Source organism: Sebastes fasciatus, chromosome 11, assembly GCF_043250625.1.
Source record: "Sebastes fasciatus isolate fSebFas1 chromosome 11, fSebFas1.pri, whole genome shotgun sequence".
Lineage (NCBI taxonomy): Eukaryota > Metazoa > Chordata > Actinopteri > Perciformes > Sebastidae > Sebastes > Sebastes fasciatus.
The window spans coordinates 19,458,207-19,486,156 of record NC_133805.1 but is presented as its reverse complement, the minus strand read 5'-3'; the positions used below and the strand labels follow the sequence as shown (position 1 = coordinate 19,486,156).

The 27,950-nt window shown below is 42.0% G+C and overlaps 2 protein-coding genes and 1 long non-coding RNA gene across 6 annotated transcripts; 2 read left to right on the top strand and 1 right to left on the bottom strand.

Moving 5' to 3' along the window:
- Window positions 1-4,733, top strand: LOC141777275 (aquaporin-4-like). Of its 2 annotated transcripts, none has more exons than XM_074651399.1 (5): window positions 1-130; window positions 726-1,143; window positions 1,224-1,388; window positions 2,178-2,258; window positions 3,084-4,733. In XM_074651399.1, exons 1-5 carry the CDS (start codon window positions 39-41, stop codon window positions 3,333-3,335), a joined length of 1,008 nt encoding a protein of 335 aa, XP_074507500.1. In that variant the 5' UTR covers window positions 1-38; the 3' UTR covers window positions 3,336-4,733. The 2 variants fall into 2 exon arrangements, with proteins under 2 accessions (XP_074507500.1, XP_074507501.1); XM_074651400.1 differs by lacking the exon at window positions 1-130 and adding an exon at window positions 138-276.
- Window positions 3,230-16,640, bottom strand: LOC141777276 (uncharacterized). Its single transcript, XR_012595883.1, has 3 exons — window positions 16,168-16,640; window positions 5,702-5,771; window positions 3,230-3,365 (listed from the first exon to the last, which is right to left on the bottom strand). It is a non-coding gene; the product is annotated as an uncharacterized LOC141777276 (long non-coding RNA).
- Window positions 12,222-27,435, top strand: kctd1 (potassium channel tetramerization domain containing 1). 3 transcript variants are annotated; one of them, XM_074651397.1, is made up of 5 exons: window positions 12,222-12,930; window positions 20,288-20,466; window positions 21,684-21,828; window positions 23,246-23,551; window positions 26,228-27,435. In XM_074651397.1, the coding sequence occupies exons 1-5, from the start codon at window positions 12,922-12,924 to the stop codon at window positions 26,387-26,389; spliced, it is 801 nt and encodes a 266-aa protein (XP_074507498.1). In that variant the 5' UTR covers window positions 12,222-12,921; the 3' UTR covers window positions 26,390-27,435. The 3 variants fall into 3 exon arrangements, with proteins under 3 accessions (XP_074507498.1, XP_074507499.1, XP_074507497.1); XM_074651398.1 differs by lacking the exon at window positions 12,222-12,930 and adding an exon at window positions 12,954-13,031; XM_074651396.1 differs by lacking the exon at window positions 12,222-12,930 and adding an exon at window positions 18,958-19,572.
- The last annotated feature ends 515 nt before the right edge of the window (window positions 27,436-27,950 follow it).

The following is a 27,950-nucleotide window of genomic DNA, read 5'->3' as shown; positions in this document are numbered from 1 at the left end:
GAGGTGATGCCCAGCTAGTAACTTAATAAAGCTGCTGGATGCAATCCCGGGGCACAATGTGTGGATCATGTTCGTCTGACAGACCTGCTCTCTGCTGCACTCCTGCTCTCACACAGCCTGCTGCTTTGCTGTAAGTACTGCAGGGTCACACAGCCATTTCAACTTTTAGATGTGATGAGGACAGAGATGTCTCTGCTGGTTGACTAACTCACCAGGACTTATGAATGAAAACACATCAACGGGGACAGAGAGAGGGAGAGCACGATATTGCATTTGGTAAGTTTTAGCCTTTTGACCTTTAGGAAAAGAAATGACTGAAGTTATCAATGCAACTTTGTTGCCTTGGAGGTTTGCTGATATTTCATTTAACTTTTCTGAATGCACATTAACTTAACAGATGCTTTGATTAATCATGTTCTGTTTAGCAATAACAGTCTATAAATGTACATCTTTTGTCCATCCCAGTCAAAGTTCATTGAGTGACGGCAATTAAACATTGTATGCTTTGACAGTAAGTGTGATAATTTGCCCCTGTACACAATGTTTAAAGAATGCTCTGTATGGCGTTTTGTGATGGAAAGTCACTGGCTTAAATCCCAAGTGGAGTTATAAATGTTGTGCCCAGAGGCAGCCATGCTGATAGGGTTCAGTACATTTCCAGCCACATGCACACACCAGGAATACATAAGTAGGCTAATCATTTTGCTCATTATTCTTTTTGCCAGGAGGTTCCTTTCCTGGTGTAACTGTCAGAGCATAATGGTGGCATTTAAAGGAATCTGGACCAAGGACTTCTGGAGGGCTGTGTCTGGAGAATACCTGGCCACTCTCATCTTTGTCCTTCTCGGTGTGGGCTCCACCATCAATTGGGCCGCCGGGGAGGAGAAGCCTCCCCCAGCCGACCTCGTCCTTATCTCCCTGTGCTTCGGCCTGAGCATCGCCACTATGGTGCAGTGTTTTGGCCACATCAGTGGCGGACACATTAACCCGGCGGTCACCGCAGCTATGGTTGTAACAAGAAAGATGAGCCTGGCAAAGGGATTGTTCTATGTGGTGGCTCAGTGCCTGGGAGGCATTACAGGAGCTGGGATCCTCTACCTCGTCACACCTGCTGCTTTCAGAGGCTCCTTCGGTGTGACCACGGTAAGAATCTGACCATTTCTACTACTTGTGTGTGTATGATAAGTTTTCTTAAAGTTAAAGGAAAATCTTCTGCTTCCAAGGTGAACTCCAACATCTCATTGGGACACGCCCTTCTTGTCGAGCTCCTGATCACATTCGAACTGGTCTTCACCGTCTTCGCCACCTGTGACCCCAAACGCACGGACCTAGGAGGCTCTGCTAGCCTTTCCATTGGCTTTGCTGTAGCTATTGGTCACTTATTTGCAGTAAGTACCTTCCAGTAAGTTAGACAAGAGATAGATATGAAATGACAGTTAGGGTAAGAGGGCTGGGAGAATATTTATAGCAGCAATTCTCAAATATTTTTTGCCTCTTGTCCATGTCTCCAGCAAGGGAGGGCCAACTGGACTATGAGGAAACAATGAATATTTACAGTAACTTTATATTCAAAACATAGAAATCTAACTACAATACATCAACCTTAGACATCTTCTGCAACCATCTACCTATCAGCTGCTCCCAACCCTGAAACGCTGATTCAAAGAGTCATCTCAATATCTTATCAAATTCAACACACCACATTAAAGAATTGTAGAACAAGACTAGATCCAAGTGCGAGCCCCTTTAGCGTGCACTGAGAGCTGGAGCACTGATGCATCTTGAGAACAGAGCAGGTGCATCAAAGCATCTATTCTTCTGTGTGTGATATTGTGTGCTTCTCACTGATTCACACCCACGTGCACATCTTTATTGGAGGCTGCCATCGCATAGCAACCAATCTCTGGGGGCTCCCCTGAACCCTGCAGAGCAAATGAATGCACAGGGAAATAGATGTTATCTCTCGCACTGCTCAACGGATTTATCCCTGAGTCTGTTTAGCAAATATGTACATATATCATGACTTGCATTAGAAATATTTTGCAGTATAAAATATAATCTGTAAGTCAAATTAAGACAGCGTTATACCTTAAGATATTATATCTGATGATAACATTGAACAAAACTATGATGTTTTATCATTTAGACTGAAAACAATGCTGTTTTGTGTTTTCCAGATCCCTTATACAGGAGCCAGCATGAACCCTGCTCGATCTTTTGCGCCTGCGCTGGTCACACTTAACTTCGAGAACCACTGGGTAAGAGATACTTGTCTAAGAGGATAATCTTTCTTCTAGGTGTTTGCGTGACCCAAATATAACCCAGTCACTCCTGACAGTGTCTGGGTCAGTTTGGCTGTATGACTAAGTATTTAGTTCTCTGGTACTGGTTCAAATGTTAGGGTACCATGTCAAAGTGCTTTGAAATCATTTGCAGTAGCTAATGACGATGCCCTGAAGAGGACAAGTAATTGTATGCCGTGTTGAAACCCGGTAAGGTCGCATATGCAGCGCCCTTGCCAGAACCGTAAAAACAGCTGTCACCTAAAAATACGATCAAAGAATGGTCTTTCACTTATATCAGTAAATCTGGCGAGGTGGTTTAAAATCGTACATATGGCCCTTGAATTTATGACATCACCCAACAAAAACAGTGCCAAGGAATCACAAATTTTACAGCACTTTATCCTCCAGCTGCATAATGAGATGTCACTGAAAGAGGTGTAAAATAGCATTAGCGCTGAATTCTCCTATCCTGGCAATTATTTCCACTGAGCTATTTGCAGACAGCATGGTGTCAATGCTGTGTGTGTTGGGTGATGTGCTTGGGTATAACACTGTCAGTAACTGTCACTGTGGCTGGTATCATATTCAGAAGCGTCCTCTCTTGGAGGCTCGATGCCGCTGACACTGATCTACCTGCCTCTGATTAAGGTTGACCTCTTCTCCCGATCTGTTGGCAAACCGAGCAGGACAGTTTGACAGTTTTGGTGGCGATGCTGCATATTGTCGACAGTAATAAAACATCTCCCACGGGCACAGATAAACCACTAATTAAGGTGTTTGTTTTGCTGTTAATGGTAGGTGTACTGGGTGGGGCCCATTCTGGGGGCAATCCTCGCTGCTGGTCTGTATGAGTACCTGTACTGCCCTGACCCGGAGATGAAGAAGAGGCTGACGCAGGTCTTCCAGAAGGACCCGTCGGGGAAATACAGGGAGGTGGAGACAGAGGACATTGTCGTCAAGCCGGGATCCATCCACACCATCGACCTGGAGAGATCTGAGAAAAAGGATCCTTTCCCGGACTCGACGGGAGAAGTGCTGTCCTCAGTATGACTATCACGTGCACTGGAAATGGAGACCAATCTGTAGAGCAGAATGACAATCAAACTTTGGAGTATCCATCTTGAGCTTGTCCCCCTCCTCCAGAGCAGAATATGATTTCTGTCCACGAGGCTTCACAGCCAGGCAGAATCACTCTCATTGTCATAAAGATAATATGATGTTATGGCTCAATCCCGTAACCTGTTCAATACTCCTCCTGAGGCCCGTCCCTTAACGATTTTGCAGCAGTGTTGGCATGCGGCGCACATTGCACGCTGCGGAATGACAGCCTGCAATACACCGTGCTAGGGAAATATGAGTGGGGTCAGCCAATTATGTGGGGTCATCACGCCAAATTGGAGAAATGAAGAAGAAAATGCAGGCTTGTTATTTTTGGATTAGTGTCACATTTGGTCCATGTACTGTATATGCAATAACAGGAGTAATAACAGGAGAGACTTGCACTCCTTGTAATCATTAAGGTTCCAAGAAATGTAAGGCAGCTCTGACAAGCTTATTACCAGAGTTGTATTACAGTGCTCTCTATTTTCAGTGCACTAGTCAGGGAATCAACCAGTTCACGGACATGGAGTCACTGAGGCCGCGGTCATATAGTCTTTTCTGCTTAGAAAGGTTCCTAACTGATTATCTAAGTGACCGTCATAATAAGCTAGTAATAATAAGTTTGAATGTGATCATAATAAGCTCTCTAAATGCTAAGGAAAGGTGCTTGAATGCTTCCTTTCTTGTCTCCTTTAGCATAGGATATACTGGACCATCCTTTAGGAAAGGAAAGGAGATAATGCCATCCCACAATTCCTTGTGGCGGCAACATTTACATTATATTAACAGTATGAAGGATTTAGGGGGATCTTTTGGCAGAAATAGAATAAAATATTAATAAGTATGTTTCCTTTAGTGTATAATCACCTGAAACTAAGAATCATTGTGTTTTTGTTGAATGAGCAGTTTTTATCTACATAGGGAGCGGGTCCTCTTCATGGCCGCCATGTTTCTACAGTAGCCCAGAACAGACAAACCAAACGCTGGTTCTTGTTAGGGTCATTCGCGTTTGCACGTTCTCGTGTTAGCTTCCGTAGTTCTCCTACATGCTTGGCATACGGGAGAAGTTTAATTTGGTTGCAATCTGCAACCTCACCACTAGATGTCGGCAGATCCAACACACTGCCCCTTTAAAGCGGCGTACTATCAATAACATCACCTTGTAAATTACGGATCAATAGAAAACATCCCTCTTAGGTGGTGTGATTCTATTTTGGACAGAAATGCTTACTTGAATTGTACTGCATTGAGTTTGTTACTGTACTAATTTTTTTGTGTTATAAATACAATTACTTCAAAATAGCATAAGTGCAGTCAGATTCTCTTAAACTTAAATTTAAACTTTTTCCATCAAGTAAAAGTGGTCAGGGAAAGACATCAGGACGTCATTTTTAGACTATTCGAACGCAGCCACAGTTTATCTCCACTCTTTGTTGTTGTTTTATGTCTATTACAACATAATGATTTAATTTTTTCTATTTAGTAAAAATTGTGATACTTAGCTGTTTTATAGATCTAGATTTAGTTCTTGTAACACATTTTGTATTTCTCTGTATGATTTGCTGTATTTCATGCTTCAGTTTTTAACTTATTGAAAAGATATTTGGCTTATCTGTCTTTATGATTTTTGCTCAGTTCCTGTTTCATTCTCACGAAGTGGAAGTTGTAATAATAAAGTTTTTTTTTTAATTTTTAAGTCATTATCAATGATTTCTTTTTAGCTTATTAATATGTCGATGCACAAACCTATCTTCCTCACAATCATAAGAAATGTAGTGATAATACCTATAAGGCAGTCCCTTGTTTCTGGTAGACAGAGCCGGGCACTGGGGAGAGGAAAGGTTCAGATCAATGATGGATTGGCTCATCTACCTTTAGATTATGTCTCCCTATGGCCAGATAAATGTCCAGGATGTGTGTTCCTTGTGAGTTAAGTCTCTGAGAATAGCTTCATGCAATCTCAGTCCATCAGCAGAGAGCACAGGAAATGATACCACTTTGTGCTACGAGATAGAGGCGATCCGTTATGTCTGCACTTTATTTCCTTTTCTAAGAGAACAGGTGCAATTCAATCTGTTTCTGTATTGTGGAGGAAATGATCTGCCCCACTGATCCCGCTGCATCAACTGAGGTTGTCTACATGGTGCAGCTATATTGCGTTTGCAAGGCTAGAACGCCAGTTTAATTCAGATACTAAATCAAAATTGTTTTTACTCCTACAAGGACCAACTCCCCCCCCCATTTCACCTCCCAGCCCATGTAATCTTTATGTGTGACAACAGCATCACCTACTGGCCTCAGTGTGAATCATCTACCTTGCAATAATGCTCCCACTTGTATTTCTCCAGGGGAGGGCACCCACGAGCCTTGGATGGACAGGTTACACTGCAGACGGGGTAGACACAAGTCAGTTTTATTCATAAGTCTGAGCCACATTTCATTTGAAATTGGTCCAGGGCATTAATTCAGAACTACACAGGAGGATTAAAGGTTGCATGGCCCTATAACTGGAACCCGTTACTCCAACAGGAGCCTTTAACCTTGGTGTTCTAAGCATTTTTACAATTTTATGAGAGGATTCTTATTTTCACCCAAGCTGCATTCTCAGTAGTTTCTGTATAAAAAGGTTGCAGACAGTGTCACAGATTTAACTCTTAAAGTAGTGTTTGTTGATGCTACTGAATGCTGCTCTTCAAGGCCTAATGAAATTGAAAATGGTCATACTTGGATTTTCTCAGCAGCTCTTTTCCTCTACCTGCAGGCACGCTACCTGCGTCCCTGAAGGCTTCAGTGGCTCATGGCCAGAACCTTTTCAGCTCCACTTAATCATCTTCATAGCCCAAATAAATGAGTATATAAATCTGATGTTTCATGCATTTCCTCTTGGGACAGACGATGGGGGAACGGGCTCACTAGGTTTTGATTTGTTGGTCTTTGCTCATCTGAAGATTAAATAGGGGGAGACAGGTGAGGTCCCTGTTGGATTGGCAATTTGGTTGTGTTATGAATTTCATATTGGTGGGGGTGATGGAGAGCAAAAAGTGTGGCTTCTGTGTGCACACTAGGGGTGTCAAAATTGGCCAAAATTGACATTGTTCTAAAAAACACATAGGTTCGAACTATTCAAATATCTATTCTCCCTCCATCCCCATTCCTTAGCTAAATAAAATGACTAATGTACAAAAAAACAACAACCGGTGATGTACTCAGCCAATCGCCTATTGCCGATATATTCGTCCAACACCGAAATAAAGTGTAGGAGCTATTTATTTGTTGTTAGTATTTATTTGTTGTTTTACTAATAATGAGTATTATTTGATTTATTATTCGAGATGTTTACTTTATATAGATTGGATTTTTGATAGTGTTCTCTTTTGCTAGTTATTTGTTTACTATTTTCTTGTTTAGTTGCCTATATTTCGTTTTTTGGGTAATTATAAGTTAGTTTTCTTTTGTTTATGAATTGGGTAAAACTGTGGGCATCCGTGGTTATGGTATAGTCAGGTAGGACCAGCATGCACCTGGGTGGGCTTATGTTTTTTTACCAGAACAAGAGAGGCTGCGACATCCATTTCATAATAGACATGCATACATTTCTTTGTGTTTGTTTTGCTTGCTTGCTTTTTGGCTAAATAAACCATCAGAAACATATACATTTTGCATGGACAATGGACTCTTTTGTCTGCGTAAACCAAATACCTATGCCATGGCGCTTCAGTGGCCCTTAGATTTAAGTTTGATTTCGAGTTTTGCGACAAATGGCCACTACACCACGAGATTGCCTGAAAGTTTTCTGTTTAAAAAGTAGACATGTCGGCAGATAGCAAGTACTACTCACCCATCTTTTACGTGGTTACGTCTCCAGTCTGATCTGTTATGTGGTTTGTTTACATGATGTAACGTAACGTGGTCTCTCTGCGGCCGAGTTCTCTCCATCATTACGGTTGTCGTTGAATTATTCCTCGTTCAGTTTGATCTAAGGTTACATTTAATTTTCAGTTAATGAAAGTGACGCTGTGTGACTGCTCACGAGGCAGACGGCGGCGGTCGTGCTGCTTTTTTTCACAATCGAATATAAATTTTCATATTCGAATATCTGTTTTTTGACTATGCGAATATATATTTTCGATTTTAGAATATTCGTTGACAGCCCTAGCGCACACAGAACAAGATATTGTTAAAATTCCGTGTGATACAATTTCGTAGTCTTTGCACAAATGAGCAGATGCTTTAAAGTGCCAATCAAATCCAAAAATGTCATTAGAAAAATGTCCTCTCTGTGTGTTGACAAACTTCCAAAGGCCTGCTGCAGACACCTCAATTAGGAAAAGGCAAATAAAAAGTGACAGCGAGTGATAGAGGAACACTTTTGCAGCTGTCTGTTTGTTAACATCGCGGCTTATCAGCAAAGATGTTGAGCAGAAAACTGATAATGCATGGGTGGCCTTCACAGCGGCTGCCTCCGTAATTCATTAATTTACATTCACAGTCGTTGCAAATACCAACAATGTCTATATGACGGGACTGTTGTTATAACTGGGGCTTCATTTGCACATCATACACATGCCAGCAAAGTATATCTCAAAGTGCATCTTATCTAAATGAGAGCAGGCAGATTTCTTGCGACTTGAAAATTCAGATTTTGAATTCCCAGCATACAACAGAAGGGGGCAAAAGATAAAACACACACCTTAAAGATCATTAGCAATTAATATTTGGGGATTCGTGGAGAAAAACAGCGTTAAACACTTGTTTAATAATTCATACTATAAACAAGAAAGTCTCCCACTTCCTTAATAATTTAGACGTAAGCTAATGTTGATTTATTCAGGAAGGTCTCTGCCACCAGCGCCGCCTGGAGTGCCCAAATTTGAATTAAAGTAGGACAGTAGCAGGCGAGTCTGTAATAACATTTGTATAATTTTATTATTGCTCTGGGCTCAGTTCATTTCCTCCTCCAGTAGCTGCGTGAAATTGTTTGATTCTGGAAACTGCCTTGAGTCTGCGGCTCTGGGGTTGGAGGGTGGTACAGGAACAGGAAGGCATGCGACACTCTCTCTCTCTCTCTGTCTGATGCTGTCAGACACGTACACACACACACACACACACACACATGCAGAGAGGGAGATAAATAACTTTGTTATTCTGGGTTTTGTAATACTGTTACATTGGCTCACTTAATAACTCAAGCTGTCTTGAGAATATGATTGATATTCTCACTCACCTTGTCACTTATGATAAATACTTCACTGCGTTTACGCGAGATGGCTAAGAAGAGGAATAACTCATTCATTACATTATCAAATCACAGAAATATGAGAGTTTGTGTTTATGTCTTTTTTCCAGTAGGGAGATTGCCATTTCTTGTAAATATTAGTCAAAGAAAGTCACTGTTCATGTGTGAAGAGTTTGTTTGTAAAGATGATCCTTTTTTTTGTAACTTTACTACTAAGAAATATTTCATTTGGTTTGGCCCACGAGGAAGAATTCAACCTCATCCTCATTTGGAGTCTTATCTCGTGATTTCTAGTATGTGGTGTTCCTCTATACTGTACTGTGATTTTGTTTATCAATGATACGACTATCATTTTCCAAAATGGCAAACCTCTGATTACTCGAACACAAACAATCAAGTTTGGGAGGTATTAGCTCATGTAAAGCACACCTGAGACCCCGGTGGCTTTGACACAGGAAGGGCGGGAGGAGAAGTTCTGATTGGTTTCCTCGGGGCTTTGCTTCCAACTTCCCACCCGCACACATTCCCTCACTCCCCCCCTTCAATTCCTTTATGCAGAGAAGCCCAAACTGCAGTTTGATGAAACACATTTGTTTGACTTAACTCTTGCCTCGCCATCACGGCTAAATCTCGAAGGCCTGTCGGTGTAATGTGGCCCCAACAGCAATTGGGTTAATGAGAGGATATATGTACAAGTGTGGGACTTGACCGGAGGAGATGTTTTCCATTTGGGTTTGGTCTGCTCGTGTTATTAGGGAAACCTTTATTATTGTTGCCCTCTAGTGGGAACCATATAATAGGATTACATTTTATTAGAGCCTCCCAGCATTACCCAAGCAGCCCCCTCCTCTTGTCTCTCTTCCCCCTCACAGTAGTGTCACTGACTCCTCCGTCCACCGAGGGTGGGGTTAGGGAGGATTTGGGGCAACCAAGGTGATCCCATACAACGGGGATCCTCATCTTTTCTTAGTTACAGAAAAAAGTCATCTGAAATCTTGATTTGTGATCACTTTCGTCAAATATAAAACGACTTCACGAGCAGAAAAGACTCTGACGGGTGCGTGCCACGCTTGCTTTGTAAGCTGTAATAGTAACAGTGAGTCAGAGACATGTACATGCACAGCTCCACTGAAGTTTTCGGAGTAGAGCATGAACAAAGTCACAACTATAGGGCACGGTATACTGTTTGCTATAACTAACTGAACAAAGGAGCTCCTTTGTCATATAATTATCATTGTTAATGTTTCGCTATACTTGATGGTATGACTTGTAGTCATCCTCCAGAGCTAAATGTCATTGTGCCAAAGATAATATTTGATGAATAGTTCTGGCCTGAAACTGTGTAACCCCGCAGGGCTGATTTCAGGCTCTGGAACAGCTTTTGCCTTATCCATCCCACTCCCTTACATAACCACAGGCCATTAGAGGGGTGTGGCGAGCATTGCAGCAGTTATTAACATGGTCTGAGGCGAAACCAACATCTCTCTTAGGTCACGCTGACTGGTTTGCAAGGTTACCAGGAAAGACGATGTCAATCAGTAGGTGCGACACAAAGTTTAACCTGATCTGACACTAGAAATGAATGTTATAAAGAGCAAAGTATTTTTTGCTCCTAGATATCAAAATGCACATTCAGAAGCCATAAAGGCTAGACTGCATTATTGTTAAATTAATAATGCAGCCACTTTGGTGACATGAACAGGATAATGGTAAAATGCTGTCTAACAGTAGCACAAGTAGAGAGAGAGTCAAAAAGTCGTCAAACGGACTCAGTGATGTCTGTTATACACCAAAATAAAAAATAATAAAGTGAGAATAAAAAATAAACAAATAATACAATAAAATAAATAGTACAAATATTATTCAAATAAAAAATCTATTTTAAAAATTCAAAAAGTCAGCAAATGGACTTAGTGATGTCCATAATACACCAATATAGAGTATATTTAATGTTTGCTAACATTAGCCACCATAAGCTACTGGTCATACCAAACCAAAATTAAAAATTAAAAACAAAAATATAATTAAAAATAATTTTAAAAAACAATAAAAGAAAAACTGAAAATTTAAATTAAACATATAATAATAACAATAATAATAATAATAATAATAATAACAATGATAACAAAATAAAAAAATAATAATTTTTAGAAAGTTAGGCTGTAGCTGGAAATAGTGTTTTGAATTGGTAACTTTTCATTTGTAAGAGGAGGAATGTGTTACATAGTCTTGCTAAAGTGTTTAAATTGTGACCGAGAAAATAAATTCCAGCAAGCAGAATAAGTTTTCCAGGGCTCCTCTCATGCATTAATATCCTTATGATGTCATTCAGGCAAGGCGGTTTTCTGTTTGGGGCGAACTCACATCTGCAACCAATCTGGATAATTTGTCCCACCAAAATATGGTGCAGCTCAGCCAACCCTCGCCTGCTGTTGCTGAGTAGCAGTCAGGTCTAGATCCACGGAAAATACTACCCTTCCACAGCGGCATCAGAACAATGGCTTTGTTTTTTTGCTATCAAACACCACATGTACTCAAAGATCTGCACTGGTTAGCTTCAACAACATCTGATGCATATTTTGAATACTGAAGTGAGAGGACCCCATTATGAATGGGCTCCATTTGTGTGGAAAATGGATAACGCATGGGATTTTAAGGCCTGGGGTGTTCCTCTGTTCACTATAGTTTGTCAGACTAATGGCATAAAAATGTGTGCGTGCGTGCGTGTGTGTGTGTGGGATGATAGTTGGGGCTTGGTGTGTCATGCGCCAGCCAGTAACCTCTGGGGCAAAATAACTTCATTGTAACACTTTAATCCTGTGTTTGTTTTCCCGTGGGACGTGCCGGGGTCAAAAAAGTGGAAAGTTTAATGGCCCTTGGATCGGATGGCCAAAAGGATAGCTGGCCTTTCCTCAAACGAATTTCTGTTTATCGTCTACAAAAGATGCTGTGAGAGGGGAAACTCTCTTGATGACAAGAGAATTGGAAAATGCTTTTGTTTGTTTGCCTGTATGCGTTTCTTATTCCACTGTTGCTTGAACAAACTTGCATTAAAATACACAGTTTGCAAATATTTGTTTCAAATGGATGTTTCCTCTGTTCTTTTGTTATGCTTTTCTCTGCTTTTAAAGTTGGGTAGTGTTACAATAACATGGCAAAATGGATTTTTTTTTCATAGCATGCTGTTAAAAACAAGTTGATGCTCTCAACAGTAGGGGGCGTAAGAGCAGCCTTATTCCCACTGTGTGAATGGAGAACTGTTGAGAATGTAAAGGAATATAACTGTCAATTCTCAGTCCAGATTTGCACAAAATAGCACTGTTGACTCTAGACAGAATAATTACGCACGTTCACATGAAGGGGGTTTTGACTTTAAACGTGTACTTCCTTTTTGCTGCCTTGCACTCCACCAAGTAAATCTAAAAGCCTCAGAAGTGCCTCAATCTTCCTGAAAATCATGCATGGTTGAACATTTGAAATGAGCTCGCACATCACCCTGGGGCACTGATTCAGACTTGATTGGGGCAAGGCAAGCTGCAAGTGCTTATTTATACAACTACGTCATTTGGAGGTTGTCCAAAAGGGAGGAAAAAGGAGACAGAAAAGATTACAAAAAGGAGAATTTTCATTAAGCACATTCCCTTTAAATTAATAAGTTGTGATAATCAACAAGTTGTCTGATGCACATGTGTTAAAAAGAAGCACAGCATGATAGATTAGATGTGTGAGAGGTATAAGGAGGGAAAGAGAAAAAAAAAAAATCAAAGGAGTCCACCAACAATCTATATAATTATCATCATCTGCTGCTTTTTCCTCCCTGGCAAAGAAACACTCCATCCATTTGTAGCAATCGCCCGAGGGAACGTTACATCAAAACTAATCATAACGATTAAAATCAGCTTCTCTCTGCAGAGAGGGAGGCAAGTTGGAGGCAGGAGGAGTGAGGGTGTTGTAAATGCAGAAAAAAAAAAATCTTTATTTGATTTTTATAAAAACATAAACTCAACAAAAAAGACTGAGGTAGTGCTGCTGCTGCTGCTGTGATCTCTCTTGCTTTTTGCTGTGGAGTTTTTTTTTATTCTGCAGATTGGTTTAGACTGGGGCAGAGACATGAGCTAATTGTATCCTGATCTTTGCCTTGAGGGGTTTTTCTCAGCCCTGGAGCAAGTATTCTCTGTATTTTGTTCTGTCTACCTTAGCCAAGCTATTGCATTTCTCACTGGTGTGGGAAGAGAAGCAGATCGTGGGCCAAATCGGAGGAGAGAAAAAGGTGCCCAAAAAGCTACTTTATGCCGCTCTATGTATCAGGTAAGCGGAGATTTATTTGCTGTTATTTTTTCCGAGGCTGGTGTTGGACTGGGACATTGAGGCGCAGCAGCTTTTACGCATGTGCCAAGCAGATTCGAGCGGTACAGTTCTTTTAAAAAAAATATTTAACCACTTCCTGGCTATTGTTCCTTTAGTTGCTGTACAAATGTATTCCCGTGGCTACAATATACTCTGCTTTGTAACATGCGGTGTGAAAGAACAGCGGTCTTGTCGAGCAAAACACTCTCTACTTGTCTTGTCCACCGTGTGAATTCGCTCCTGGGCGCGTTTCAGAGCTCCTGAACGCATCGCCTCGTCTCTCCGCGTCGCTGTTTTGCTGTTTTAACTTGCTCCTAACTTACTCAAACCGTGCTTTTTGTGTTCGTTTTGTCGTGAAGTAGCCTATTTTTCTTTGGGAAGTCAGTTTTCGTTGTCTATTTCCTGGGCTGCCCCAGATATCTTCTAATGAAAAGACGCCATTGTGGAGTAATTTAGCCTCGGGCGTTTTGTTTTTTCTTATTCCGTAAAACAGGATGTACCTTTTATAACACACGTCAATGCAGATAGCTGGCTGTGTGAATCATGCTTTAACGTAAGCCGTGGCGGTGTTAAAAGAATGGTATTTATGTAAACGAAGATGGAAAAAATAGGAGCGAGTTTTGTCCTCAACCTTCTCCTCTCGTGCGTAAACTGCTCCAAGGTCCTACAGCGAATCGGCAAATATAGTTTACTAAGTCATAATTTGGACTTGTGGGAGCATGTATTGTGTAAATAAACATCTACTGAGCTTCATAAAGTACCAAACTATAAAATTATACATTACATCCTTAGCAAAAAACATAGATTTAATTTGGTTACTTAAATATTTCTGACTGCACTGCAGGGAGGAGGAGACTTTTTATTAATGTAACATTACAAACCCTCTTAAGTTTAGGTCACCTGCAATGAAAGGCAACAGTTTCAGAGGTTGCATGAATAAACCAGAATGAGATTGAGATGTTGGGTTGTCAGGACTGATCACTTGATGGCGCTGTAATAACAAAACCCACACTTTTCTTTACTGTATCTACAGCATCTGTACATCTGTTTTCCCAGTACAATTACACTCAACAAACACACTGAGTAGTGTGGTAGAATATCAATATTTAAAAAGCAAGTCCACATTTTAAGTTTCAAATTGGAGGTGCTTTTACTTGCTGAATCTTAATCCCCTTGGTGAGAAAATGCTGTTTCCCATTCAGGCTGTGCCACTCCTGTGCCCTGGGACAGTTTGTGTCTGTGCCAGTGAACATGCAGCACTGTGTCTCCAACAGCCTGCAGCAACCGCGCACTGATCACACTTCCTTATCTGTGATGTCATGCTGATGCACTGCTACAGTAACTCCACAAAGAGTGATGATGTTGATGCAGACAAGTCGCCCTTGCTTGTAATAAAACTCAGCGGATAATGTTGTCTTTCTGGAGCTGTGTAATGTAACTGGCTTGGATGTAAAAATCTGAAACTTTGCATCAGTTCAGGTTGCCTTTCGCTCATTGTTAACGGAGTGGCTCCGGTTCTGTGACTTTGTTGATTCTGTTGGATACTCAAACATAGTTTGGATAACCACAATCCAGAAGCACTGCGGATGATTATCTACCCATATTTGGGTTAAAAAAAGTGGTTTATCCAGAAAATCACATTTCTCTTATAGCTCAGGAGTAGGTCAGCAAAGGTCACTTTCCTCTGGTAACTTTTTCTTTCTGCTAAAGGCAACCTCTTCATCCTTTCACTGAAGTAGTTTTCACACTGAACACATTTCTGCATTAGTTGCCACAACTTTCCTTACAGCGCTGCTGCTGTTCCTGAGAAATACGCTGTTAAGAAATACAGTCAGCTTGAAGTTGTGGCTTGTGAGGTTGCAAAACCACAGACAATGTTCTACATATCTCTGAACTCATCACAATACTGTTAAAATACCTGCATTGATGACGATATCTGACGTTTTATAGCAATCTGCTGTTGCTTGGGAGCTTAATGCCTAATGACCATTTATAAAATCCACACCTGACCAGACAACAACCAGTCTACAATATTTACCCTGAGCATTCAGCTATACGACCGCATCGCTACCTGTTTTTTTTTTGCATTTCCAGTCGGCAGTGACTGAAGTGAACCCACAGTCTGCAGTTGTCTCTGTGTGTGGACATTTGAAACAAATGGCCACGGGCGAACAAAGCAGAAACAACCCATCCAGATTATGTAAATACCAGTCTGCCTGCCTCCGACTGAATGTTAATGCTCTGATCTGAAATGCTAATTGTGTCTTGTGCGATATGTCGAAACACCAAAGAGCTGCATTGTGGGATGGAGAATTTGAAAAGCTAGTTTGTTGCTGATTTTGTTTCCAACAGGCCCTTTTTGACTATTGCAATAGAAGAGACATAGAAGAGAATAGAAGAGGACACTTTATGGGTGCATGAGCTTACTAAAGATGCAAACAGAGCTATAGTGTCTGTTCTTTGAGATGTAAAGATGATGATTTTGCATGAAAGGCTTGTGATGGAAAAAACAATACGAGTAACTGGAGCAGACCTAAATACTGCAGGCTTTTGATGCCCGTTTTGGATTTGTTTGTGCATACTGTGGTGCAACAAAGCTGACACAAGCTGGGTAAACGACTTGTTTCACAAAAGGCTGGAAACTTTGGGAACACGTCTACAAACACGTCCACACATGGGAGACTTTAGTAGCGCTGTGCGCCAAATTCAGAATGGCAACAGGTAGGAAACATGCTGGCGTGGAAGATCTCGAAGCTGATGGCTGAGCATCACACGCTTTTACTGATGGGATTATGAGGGGATGTGGTGACCTTTGAACTGTCCTTGACATAAAAGTGTAAAAGACAGACATGTCATGTGGGCATCACCATGTACGCGTGTATCTTCACTTCCAACAACTCCCAATGATTTTGTGATATAAGAGCTCATTCCCACAACCCCGCTACCCCCCTCCGTCCACCTCCCACCCACCCAACCACCCGCTCTCTTTCACTCTCTCTTCTCTCTCTCCTGCAATTTTCCATAATGCCTTACAGATTTTACACTCAATCCACCTTTGCAATGACAAGGCTTTGAGGAAATCCAATTCCACCAAGCTGTTTTCAGAACTTACTCTCCACAGGCACACACACACTCGCTCTCACTCACACACACTCACACACACCACCATCTCCACAAATTAGTCAGGGAACAAATTACCTGCATTCTGAGTGTGATCCCACGCACTTTGCCGGCTGCCTTACACAGGTCCCCTTTTGAAGAGCAGCCATGTGATTTCTCTCTCTTTCGCCCCGCAGGCCCCTTTGCCTTCTGCGAGGGATTCTGGAGTTGAATTTTAAAACTATGTATGGCTGCTGCCTGCGCTTATCAGCGCGTGCACAAGCGGCATGCAAATCAGGCCAGGATCACACAGCGCATTGGAGGCCTACACTCAAAGGCAAGCTTAATTGCTAATTGGGTATCTAGGTGTGAAACTCGCACTGCCAATGAGGAGCAGGGATGTGGATGTTTTAAGGCCAGTGGTTGAACTAATTAATTTGAATCTGAATGTTATTAAAATTTGTGGATTCCCTGTATTTTCTGTGAAGGGAAAAAAAACAGCCCAGGAGAGTGCTGTGGCAGTACTTTTAAAAGCATGTTGTGGTCTGGTTTTATACTCCATGATGTCATTAGCATGGTGGTTTTTGCAATGCTGATGTGGTCAGCGGAGGCGGTGTTTATACATCATACAGTAACGCTGATGCTTGTCAGGCGTCATGAGAAACTGATCAAGATGTTTCTGTTGGGGACAGACTGCGGTTTTATAGACGGAAATGATCTGCTCCGTGAGCTATGATGTTATTGTACACTTAAACCTGCAGTAGGCAGAAAGTTTTTTGGCATCATTGGGCAAAAATCCCATGATAACCTCTCAGCATATTGTAATTCAAGTGTTCTGAGAGAAAACTAGACTTCTACACCTCCTCTTGGCTCTGTTTTCAGGCTTTAAAAAATCAAGCCCGTGACGGGAGACTTTGGCCAATCACAGGTCATTTCAGAGAGAGAGCGAGCGTTCCTATTGGCTATACTCCGGCTGGTGGGCGGTGCTTGTTATTTCCTCAACTGATCTCAACATTGCTGCCGGGTCACAAACTTTCGCATTTTACAGCTAAACAGTACACTACAAGATGTTTCTGAAAACATTTGAGGCCAGAAATAGGCATTACAGTAACATAATATCGATTCATATTTGATCAGCGCTGCCTAGTTTGACCGTTTGATCGTGAGTGATTGACAGCTGCTCATAAACGGCAGACTACAGCTCGGCTCTGATTGGTCGTTTTCCTTCGGTGTGTGAAATCTTGCAGATGCCATTAGGAGCACCAGAGGACACAGAGGAACATGATTTTTTTTTCAGATTACCTCTCTCATGCACTACTGTCAGGATATTGTGACCGTTTTATACTTTTTTAAAAAAGTAATATTTGCTCCATTTCTACCCACTGCAGCTGTAAAGGCCACTTTTTTATTAGTAATATTCTGTAAAAATGGTGAAAAGAGTGTTTATGCATTAACTGAAAATGTTGCTTTTATGTGACTGAAGATCATGATCAGTCAGGAGCTTATTTATGGAGTGATGTTTTGTGGGTGGAGGGAGTCATAGGGGGGCATTTATGTCCAGGTGGTTGAGTGGGTTGTTGTGTGGTTGTTTTTTTCCACGGACCTTTGTGGGTCTGTTGTGTTGAAGGAGATCTAAAACTGCTGCTGAACAAATGAATGAGCAACATCATGAGGAGGAGGAGGAGGAGAAGAGCACAAACACTGCTCCCAAAAGGGCAAAGGCCAGCTGTGACAGGTCGCATCACCTAGACGACCTTTTATTATTATTATTTTGTTAGGGCAGGATTTGTGATTTATTTTGAAACACATACCTGCCGCAGAAACAGTGACAGGTATGTGTATGTGTTTTATAAAAAAATGTTAAATCATATTTGCTCCATTTCTACCAACTGCAGCTTTAAAGGCCACTTTTTTTTATTAGTAATATTCTGTAAAAATTATGAAAAGAGTGTTTATGCATCAACTGCAAATGTTATCACTGCACTGGTTTTATGTGATTGAAGATCATGATCAGTCAGGAGCTTATATTTATGAGTTGTATGTTTGTGGGTGGAGGGAGTCATAGAGGCATTTATGTCCAGGTGGTTGAGTGGGTTGTTGGTTTTGTTGTTTTTTCCCACTGAACTTTGTGGGTCTGTTGTGTTATTGAAGAAGATCTAAAACTGCTGCTGAACAAATGAATGAGCAACATGATGATGAGGAGGAGAGGAAGAGAAGAGCAGAAAAACACTGCTTCCAAAAGGGCAAAGGCCAGCTGTGACAGGGTCGCATCACCTAGACGACCTTTTATTATTATTATTGTGTTAGGGCAGGATTTGTGTTTTATTCTGAAAATGCGCCACACATACCTGCCGCTGAAACAGCGACAGCCTCATATTTGATCAGCGCTGCCTAGTTTGACCGCGAGTGATTGACAGCTGCTCAGCAACGGCTCCTGCTCGGCTCTGATTGGTCGTTTTCCTCCGGCCTGTGAAATCTTGCAGATGCCATTAGGAGCACCGAAGGACAACAGAGGAACATGATTTTTTTTCAGATTACCTGTCTCATGCACTATAATGTCAGGATATAGTGACTGTTTTATAATTATTATTTTTTTAAATCATATTTTGCTCCATTTCTACCCACTGCAGCTTTAAAGGCCACTTTTTTTTATTAGTAATATTCTGTACAAATTACGAAAAAACTGTGTTTATGCATCAACTGAAAATGTTGCTTTTATGTGATTTGAAGATCATGATCAGTCAGGAGCTTATTTATGAGTTGTATGTTTTGTGGGTGGAGGGAGTCATAAGGGGCATTTATGTCCAGGTGGTTGAGTGGGTTGTTGTTGGTGGTGAACTTTATGGGTCTGTTGTGTTGAAGGAGATCTAAAACTGCTGCTGAACAAATGAATGAGCAACATGAGGAAGAGGAGGAGAAGAGCAGAAACACTGCTCCAAAAAGGGCAAAGGCCAGCTGTGACAGGTCACCTAGACGACCTTTTATTTTTATTTTATTATAGGCAGGATTTGTGTTGTATACTGCAAAATGCGCCACACACACACACATACCTGCCGCAGAAACAGCGACAGCCCAACAGAGCCCTTAGGCGCTCCAATGCTAATGTTGTCGGGGGGTTTTGACTTCTCCCAGCCATTGAGAAGAAGCTGCTCCGTGTGACAGCCACGGTGCAGCTCTCCTCCACATTTTGGCAAGAAGAAGCAGGTGCATTGGAAGAAAAAAAAAAGAAGCCTTTCCTATCTGTTTACCACAATGGACGAGACGGACATCATGGACTTAACGCATCAGAAAGCGAGGAAGCGACCGCGTCCAATCAGTTCCTCCGCGGACGAGTCGGTGCACGCTTCCCTCAAACGGATGCCGATCCGGGCGGCGGAGTGCAGAGACAACTCCTCTCTCATGTTCTCAGTCAGAGGAGAGCCGGTCCACGCAGCGGCTCTCAAGCAAAACAATGACCACCACTCCTCGGTGAATTCCTCTCCAAACACAGTGATGCCGGCGCAGGTAAAAACGCGTAAAGTAAAAGTCCAAAGATGTTATTGTCGTGCGTAAAAATGGACCGCTGAGCTGGAAACGAGGAGCGCAGTGACAAGACACTTAGGGTTTTATTGGATGCGGTGGTGTGTGTGTGAATAGATTTCCTGCTTGTCCTTAAAATGTAGTGCGCACGTTATTTGAACATCACACTTGTTTCCTGCTTTCATTTTATTTTTTTTTTTTTATTAAACCATCATTTTCAGAACTCCTTTAATAACCCTCATGTCACAGACTTTGCTCCCATCTTCACTGAAACTTTCTGGGGGGTGGTGGTGAAAGTAATTTGCTTCTCAACCAGAAATTGTCTCCTATAATGGTGTTTGTAGGTTAACAGGCGGGCAATTTCTTTCCAAATCCTATTACAGTGTTCAAATCAAGAGTCATTATTATTGCTCATTTGCCACGAGATTGATGCTCCAAATTAATTTGGTTTTGGAGATTATTATGGCCCACAGGAGGAGTGGGTGCTTGTGGATTTTTGGCAACATTCAGGTCAAGGTCAGGCATGCTCTGAACTTGCAGAGAAGAAACAAATCTCACATTTCACTCCTGTGAATGTGGACTGTTGTGTTACAGAAATATTGATTTGCTTTTTTCCATATTAAAATGGTCTAAATCTTAATGATTAAATCCCCCTGTGGTTGAATTTAAACATCTTGTGTTCTGATATTTTCTCCCATAGGATCATCGCTCCAGCATGTCCAGGCCCATGATCACACGATCACCGGTGTCTCCCTTGAGCAACCAGGGCATCCCAACAGCTGCACAGCTCACCAAGTCCAACGCCCCCGTGCACATTGACGTGGGCGGGCACATGTACACCAGCAGTCTGGCCACTTTAACAAAATTCCCAGAATCCCGGTGAGTCTGCTCTTCCACTCTACACATCTGTATATATGTTAAGCGCGTGACTTGCTTGAAACAGCGACGGAGATTGTGAGAGATTGGAGCGTCTTTTCTTTTCAAGCCAGATTTATCAGCGTCAGAATGTCATCCTGTTTAACGTTTTAATGTCATCCTGTGACATTAAACAGTCAAATGTCACATCTCGTCAAATCACCAGAAATATCTCGTGGATGCACTCGGTGGGGAAACGGAGAAATGTTTTACTCCTATCGGCATCGGTTGCTTTTGGATTTATCCGTATTTATCGTTGTGTGAGTAAAGCCCACAGTTATTTTGAGCGGTAAACAGTTTGTAGGAGCAGTCAGAATGCAGTGCACAGACAAAAGCAATTTGGTTATTCTGACAGATGTCACAGCAGCAGTAAAGGGCCAAAGGGCATGGGGCCATCTGGAGGCTGGGAGGCCGCACTGTCGCTCCCAGCACGCGCCCCAGGGTGACTGGCACCCGGCCTCAGGCACCCACCTACCAGCTGGCCCTGACCTTTTCAGACCACCTCTGCTTTTATCTCTTTATTTCTTTCTTTCCCTCTTTCGTTCTTCCTTTCTTTCTTTCCCTCTTTCGTCCTCTTTCTTTCTTTCCTTCTTTCGTCCATTCTTTCCTTATTTCGTCCCTTTTTTCCCTCTTTCGTCATTTCTTTCTTTCCTTCTTTTGTCCCTTCTTTCCTTATTTTGTCCCTTCTTTCCTTATTTCGTCTTTTCTTTCCCTCTTCCATCCTTTCTTTCTTTCCTTCTTTTGTCCCTTCGTTCCTTATTTTGTCTCTTCTTTCCTTATTTTGTCCTTTCTTTCCCTCTTTCGTTCTTCCTTTCTGTCTTTCCTTCTTTCGTCCCTTCTTTCCTTCTTTCCTCCTTTTTTCCTCTCTTCCTTTCTTCATGGTGGATGCGTGTATCAAGCTCGATAATGTGTTCATGTCTGTGCGAAGGTGTGAAAACATTTCAGAGCTTGAGAAAATGAGTGAGTCACATCCCTTTGCTCATGCTCTTGCTTCACAGTAACATTTTTGCCTCTCTCTGTCTCTCTTTCTTTTTCTTGTGCAAAAAACAAAAGCTCAATAGTGATCAACTTTTGCATGCAAAAAATCAAGAAATGTGAGATTGCTAATGTTGCCATGTTGTCCCATCCTCCCTCTCTCCCTCTCTGCCTCACCCACCACCCCGGCCCTTCTCTGTGGGTAGAATTGGTCGTCTCTTTGATGGCACAGAGCCCATAGTCCTGGACAGCCTGAAGCAGCACTACTTCATTGACAGGGATGGACACATGTTCCGCTACATCCTCAACTTCCTCAGGACGTCCAAGCTCCTCATCCCAGACGACTTCAAAGTGAGTGCATGTCCATCCTAGAAACTGTAAAGTCCCATCAGCCAGTCAGCAGTCCTACAACACACAATGAATGCTAAGGCCGTGGAATGCCTTTGGTCGCTGCTGGTCCTCTCTTGAAACGGTTCCCATGCTGGAGACGAAATATGAGGGCAAACAAAGCTCGATCATAATGCGTTTACTCATCACAAGATGTGATTTGTTCCCCTCCAGCGCTTAGATTCTTTAGAGATATGTAAGCAAAACAATAAGCTCGCATCAAGACAAATAAATAAATGCCCTGGCGCCCACGACCACATTGCATGTGCTAGATTTCATCAGCGTTCTCGAGCCAAGTGTCCGTCCAAGCTGAGTCTCACTGTATGTGACACATTAGCATTCCCTCTTCTTTTTTTTTTTTTTTACTCTTATGTGTCATTTAGTCGGTAATTACTTAACTTGCCCCGGGAGAAAACAAATAACCGCATTATCTGATGGACTGTCCACAGTGTGACTCAATCACAGTGGAAAGTATGTCAGCTAAAATAAGCAGAGACAAAAGACAGGCTCAAGTTCAAGCTGAGGCCACGTTCACATTGAGCAGATTCGGAGAGGAGCATGAGAAAACTTGGATGTGGTGAGATTTTAGGCCCTGCAGTCCTGTGGGTAAAGGATCTGCTCCTCTACCCCACGCAACCCTGTGTTACATGTCGCACTACATCTCCTCTACTCGGGAGCTTTTGTAATTTTTGCTGAATGGTATCTTCGCGAGGGTTTATTGCTCGTTCATGTAGAACGGCGGTTTTCAAACTCCTTTGCAGCTTCTTATTTGGTTTGGATCTACATCATAAATTCAGTATTTTGGGTTATTTTGCTCTCTAGTATCCAATTCAGTTTAGTCATCCTTAAAATACAGGGGAAGTATCTTTATACAATGTTTTTTGTTGGATTGCTTGAGGGAATTACTGAGCTTTATGTAAAAAAAAAGAAACGAGAGATTATGGGCTATTGGGATATTAAGTATCTGTAATCAAAAACAAACTAGAATGCCTTTTCTACACATTATATTAATGATACTGACACAACTCAAAGTATATTTGCTGATCACAATCCTTCCAGTGTTGACCCTCATGACCCAGCATTAATCACATGCTATTCTCACTGTAATTTTATACATTATGCAACATTTTAACTACCTTTTAAAGTACAAAAAAGATCACTGGATTGATATTACACTGCATTGAAATTACATTTAAATGTAAAGTGACAGGAAATGAGGGATAGGGGGGCCAGTTTCTTTCACCAGAAAGCCCCAAGCCTGCTCTTTAAAAACAACTAACCTGGTAGAGTAAAAGTTGACATACACCAAACTACCATATCAAGTGGCACATGTAAGATTATATACATAACATCCTAAAATGTCCCTGTCTGTCTCCTGCAGGACTACAGTCTGCTGTACGAGGAGGCGCGGTACTTCCAGCTGCAGCCCATGCTCGCCGAGCTGGAGAGCTGGCGCCAGGACCAGGACTTGAGCCGGGTGTCACGCCCCTGCGAGTGCCTGGTGGTGCGCGTCGCGCCGGACCTGGGCGAGAGGATCACGCTCAGCGGCGACAAGGCCCTGATTGAGGACGTGTTTCCGGAAATCGGCGACGTCATGTGCAACTCCGTCAACGCTGGCTGGAACCACGACTCCACGCATGTCATCCGCTTCCCGCTCAATGGGTACTGCCACCTCAACTCTGTCCAGGTAAGGAGAACACTGGGCTGCTATTTATACGGAGCATTTTATTCAGCATAAACACTCAAAGGTTAGATAAAGTATGTTTTTCTGTATTTTTTCCATTCACTCATGTGCCCGAGGAATTGACTGAGGTGATGATCTGTTCATTCAACTTTTTTCATCTGCTGTTATACTGTAGACTTTTAGAATTTCACTAATTGCAAAATCTTATCTTTTTTAATCTAATCGAGTCACAAGAAGAGCCTCGCGGAAAAATGGGCTCTTTGATGAGCTCATCAAAGCATCAATTTGGCAAGCCATCATTACACAAGTCTACCACTATCTTTACTTTTCTCTGATCTGACCGGAATAATGATTTGGACTTCGGAGCTGGAAGATGGTCAGCTTTAATATCACGCAGCACTCATAATATGGTCCTCACATCTCACCCAGTTCTTGCCCTCTACAATCCACGTGGATGAAAAACATATAGAATTAAATCCAGAAGTAATTTTAAACTTTACTTTTTGAATTGGGCATCAGTGCCAACCTGCACAGACGGGACAGTAAACGGGTTAATGGTGAATTCCAACCCGTCAAGTGAATCATGGTGGAGAGTGCAAACTGAGGGGAAACTGGCAGACAGAAAGAGGAAGTGGGCAATTTGGGATGCAGTGAAACACTTAAGTAGACTTTTTTAGACTCCTCATGCATAAGTACTTGAATACCATCGCTTATTTGAGGCTGTGCAGGCGAGTTGTTCTACACCAAAATAAAGCAAAGTTAGAAAAGTAGTCTTGCCATATGGGGCTATTTTTGTGAATCAAATACTGTTGTCTTTATTAAGACTTTTAAGGTGTTGGGAAAGTTATGATTTGGGGGAGCAAAACTTTGACTCAGTCTTTAATTATCCAAAGATATCCTTCTATATACCGTGTAATATTACCATTTCTTAGGCATAATGGGTTCTAGTTCAAACCAGACTAAAACAAGACTTTACAAAGAAAACTTCCACATTCAGTAAAAATGTGTTAAATTCATCTTTTATATTCAGCATGTCTTTGGCAATATTGCATTTCCCTGCTTATATATTGATATTCCGCTAATTCATTCATGGTAAAATCCTCAGATACGCATCAATAAACGATGGAGGAGAGGCACATTTGAAAAGATTTCACAATGATTTGGACTGCGTCTCCGTCTGAGGAAGTCGAATCTCCATCTCCCCTCCCAAAAAAACACACACAAACAAACCCGTCTCTGAAGTGTGTGTGAGTCGTGGAGAGCGAGCAGGAGAGTGAGCATGCTCCCTGGCAGGTTGTCCCCAGGCAGGGCCCATAATCCTGTTTGGTTATTAAAGCACGCCGGCGGTGGATGCTGTATCTGCGGCTAATGGAGGCAGGGCGGGGGTTTTGAGAGAAGGAAGGGAGGGGGGGGGGCAGAGAGAGCTGCCAGCAGTAGGGGGACCTTTGTAGTTTTGGCGGAGGCTTGGGCCTCGGGGCTGGGGGAGAAATGGGAGAGGGGGGGGGGGGGTTTGCTGAGCAGCCCACATTGAGCCAAGTGGCAGAGAGAAAGCCTCACAGCTCCCTGGGGCCTCTTCGATGGAATGTGATCCTACAGCCCCCCCGGACACGTCTGTAGATGTCTGCAAGGCTGCGAGATCAGGAGTGGCTACACACACACGCAGACAAACACACACATGTACACCAGAAAACAATGAAAATGAGGCACGAGGCAAAACGAGAGGCTCTTGGTTTTTGTGAAAGTCTTGTGAAAGTCTCATCCAAATTCCCGTCACAGGCCGTATGTTACAGCTTACTCCCAGAGCTGCTTCCAGTGCTAGACTTGTAACTAGAAGAGTTTCGGATGATTCTGTGCTTTCCAGCTTTGCGGTAGTAAACAAAAGGTTAGAGGTTACATTAAAGCTGCAGTGGGTAGAGATGGAGCAAATATGATTAAAAAAAAGTTATTCTTATAAAACGGACACTATATCCTGACAGTAGTACATGAAACCGGTAATCTGGTGTCCTCCGGTGCTCCTAATGGCATCTGCAAGATTTCACAGACCGGAGGAAAACAACCAATCGGAGCCGAGCTGGAGCTTCCCCGTCTCTGAGCAGCTGTCAATCACTCGCGAACTCAGATCGAACGGTCAAACTAGACAGCGCTGATCAAATATGAATCAATATTCTGTTACCGTAATGCATATTTCTCGCCACAAATGTTTTCAGAAACATCTTGTAGTGTACTGTTAAGCTGTAAAATGAGAAAGTTTGTGACCCGGCAGATGTTGAGATCAGTTGAGGAAATACCAAGCACCGCCCACCAGCTGGAGCACAGCCAATAGGAATGCTCTCTCTCTGAAATTATCTTTTTTTAAAGCCTGGAAACACAGCCAAGAGGAGGTGCAGAAGTCTAGTTTTCTCTCAGAGCACTTGAATTACAATATGCTGAAAGGTTATTATGGAAGTTTTGCCCAATGATGCCAAAAATATACTGCCTACTGCAGGTTTAATGTTTTAGCATCACAATTTATAACCTCCACGAATGATTCTATTGGGCATCTTGGCCAGGTTGGCCCTGACTATCAAAGATGTATGAGTATATAAGCACTGCCTGTCGCCAGAGTGCTAATAAAGGATGCTAATGATGCTTTCCCCTCTGTCCCTTATCGCTACTGACCTCTTCCTCCTTCTATCCCAGGTTCTAGAGCGTCTCCAACAACGCGGCTTCGAGATCGCCGGCTCCTGCGGTGGAGGCGTGGACTCGTCCCAGTTCAGCGAGTACGTCCTGAGGAGGGAATTGAGGAGGACGAGTCAGCGAGGATCCAATTCAAACAGGATAAAGCAGGAGCAGCTGGACTAGAAACCTCCCCGGCAGCAGGAGGTGCTAGACTTTTCTGTGGCAGCCAAAACCGCTCGATGCTGCAGAGCTCTGTGGACTCTGTTTTCTCTTTGTTTCCTTGTTGATGTTTTTGTTTTCTTAAACTTGAGAACCATCTAGAGAATAAAAAATGAGGTGCAACAGGAGTTTTTTTTTTTTTTGCCATAAGAAGATACAAGACATTTGATAAGTTTGAGATTGCAAGGACATATGTGAATGTCTAGCCCCCCATAAACCAATTTAAAAAGGATTTATATACGCTGGATCCCCAAACAAAGTTTGTTTTAAAACTTGGAGCCTACATTAGGTTGAATATGATTTCTATTATACCCATATAAATTTTAAGAAAGGCTTTTATTGCTTATGTAGTATGTTGCATAGCTTGTCACCGGTGACTTGATTTTGACGTCTCACTGGCAAATTGGCTTTTTTATCCCCCGCTGTAAAAAGGTCACTAATGTGTTGCTTACAGTACAGAATGTCTCAGTTGTCATAAACAGTTAGTTTCAACAAAGCATCTTTTTTTTCACAATTAACATCATGTTGAATATTGTGATACCAATGAAGTGTTTTTATTTGACTTTAATTGAATTTATTTTATTGGATTACACTATGAAATAGTTGACATTATCAAATTAAACATCAAAGACCATTCTATAAAGAAAATAATTTAGTAAATTATTATGTCACACCATTTGCCTCACTGGGGAGTATGAACCACTAACCCCCATGTGCTACTTTTGGGATTATTTAATTGGATCATAATATTCCTCCGAGTCATGACCTGTAAAGTTTGATCATTGTATATGTGTTTGTGTTTTTTTACATTGAACCTTTTTAAAGCCTCAGACATGACTGAACAGATTAAAGCTTATTGTACTACCCACTCCAAGATCACTTTTACTTGTAGCACATATTGATATGAAGTTGGATATAAAGTATTTCTAAGATGACTGACCCACCTACGCTCCCTAGATTTGAGTAAAAGAGGAATGTAGCAAAAAAAAGTGAAATAAATCTCAACTAAAGTTGTCATGGTGTCTGTTCGCTGTTTTCACATCGCTGTAGGGACTGCTTTCACGTGTTTGTAGATGGTAATTCCTTAAATTAGAATTTACGGCATCCATCCTACCTCTTTTTGGCATCCTGAATGTGTTCAGTGGAAGCAAAATCTTTTACATTATGTAGTGTTTTAGCTCTCTACAACCAGAGAGGTAAAGCTAACTTCACCAAGGCAGTATTGTACCTTGGAGGATTTATGCTGGTGCATCAGTGACTACATAGGGCATTCTTTACTTAGTTATATTGAATGGAGCCGACTTCTCCACGCAAGTCCTGTCAGTTGTGCTTCCACATATCCCTGCAGGGCCAAAATCCAATGTGAAATCCCACACGGAGCCCTGTCGTCTTGTCTTCATCCCTTTTGGCAGAATCTCCACTTTCTTTGGCTATCTACGGTTTATGCTATATGTCTCCCTTTCAGGCCTCTTTGCCCTAGATTCCCTTTTGACTGACTGTTATTCTCATAGGCTAGAGGTGCAAC

Bases quoted from the DNA above. Each gene is read 5' to 3' on its own strand.
- kctd1 (XM_074651396.1), top strand. From the start codon at position 19,321: ATGGACGAGACGGACATCATGGACTTAACGCATCAGAAAGCGAGGAAG. The intron at 20,467-21,683 runs GTGAGTCTGCTC...CTCTGTGGGTAG, and splicing joins ACAAAATTCCCAGAATCCCG to AATTGGTCGTCTCTTTGATG. The intron at 23,552-26,227 runs GTAAGGAGAACA...CTTCTATCCCAG, and splicing joins GCCACCTCAACTCTGTCCAG to GTTCTAGAGCGTCTCCAACA.
- LOC141777275 (XM_074651399.1), top strand. From the start codon at position 39: ATGCAATCCCGGGGCACAATGTGTGGATCATGTTCGTCTGACAGACCT. The intron at 131-725 runs GTAAGTACTGCA...TCTTTTTGCCAG, and splicing joins ACACAGCCTGCTGCTTTGCT to GAGGTTCCTTTCCTGGTGTA. The intron at 1,144-1,223 runs GTAAGAATCTGA...TCTGCTTCCAAG, and splicing joins GCTCCTTCGGTGTGACCACG to GTGAACTCCAACATCTCATT.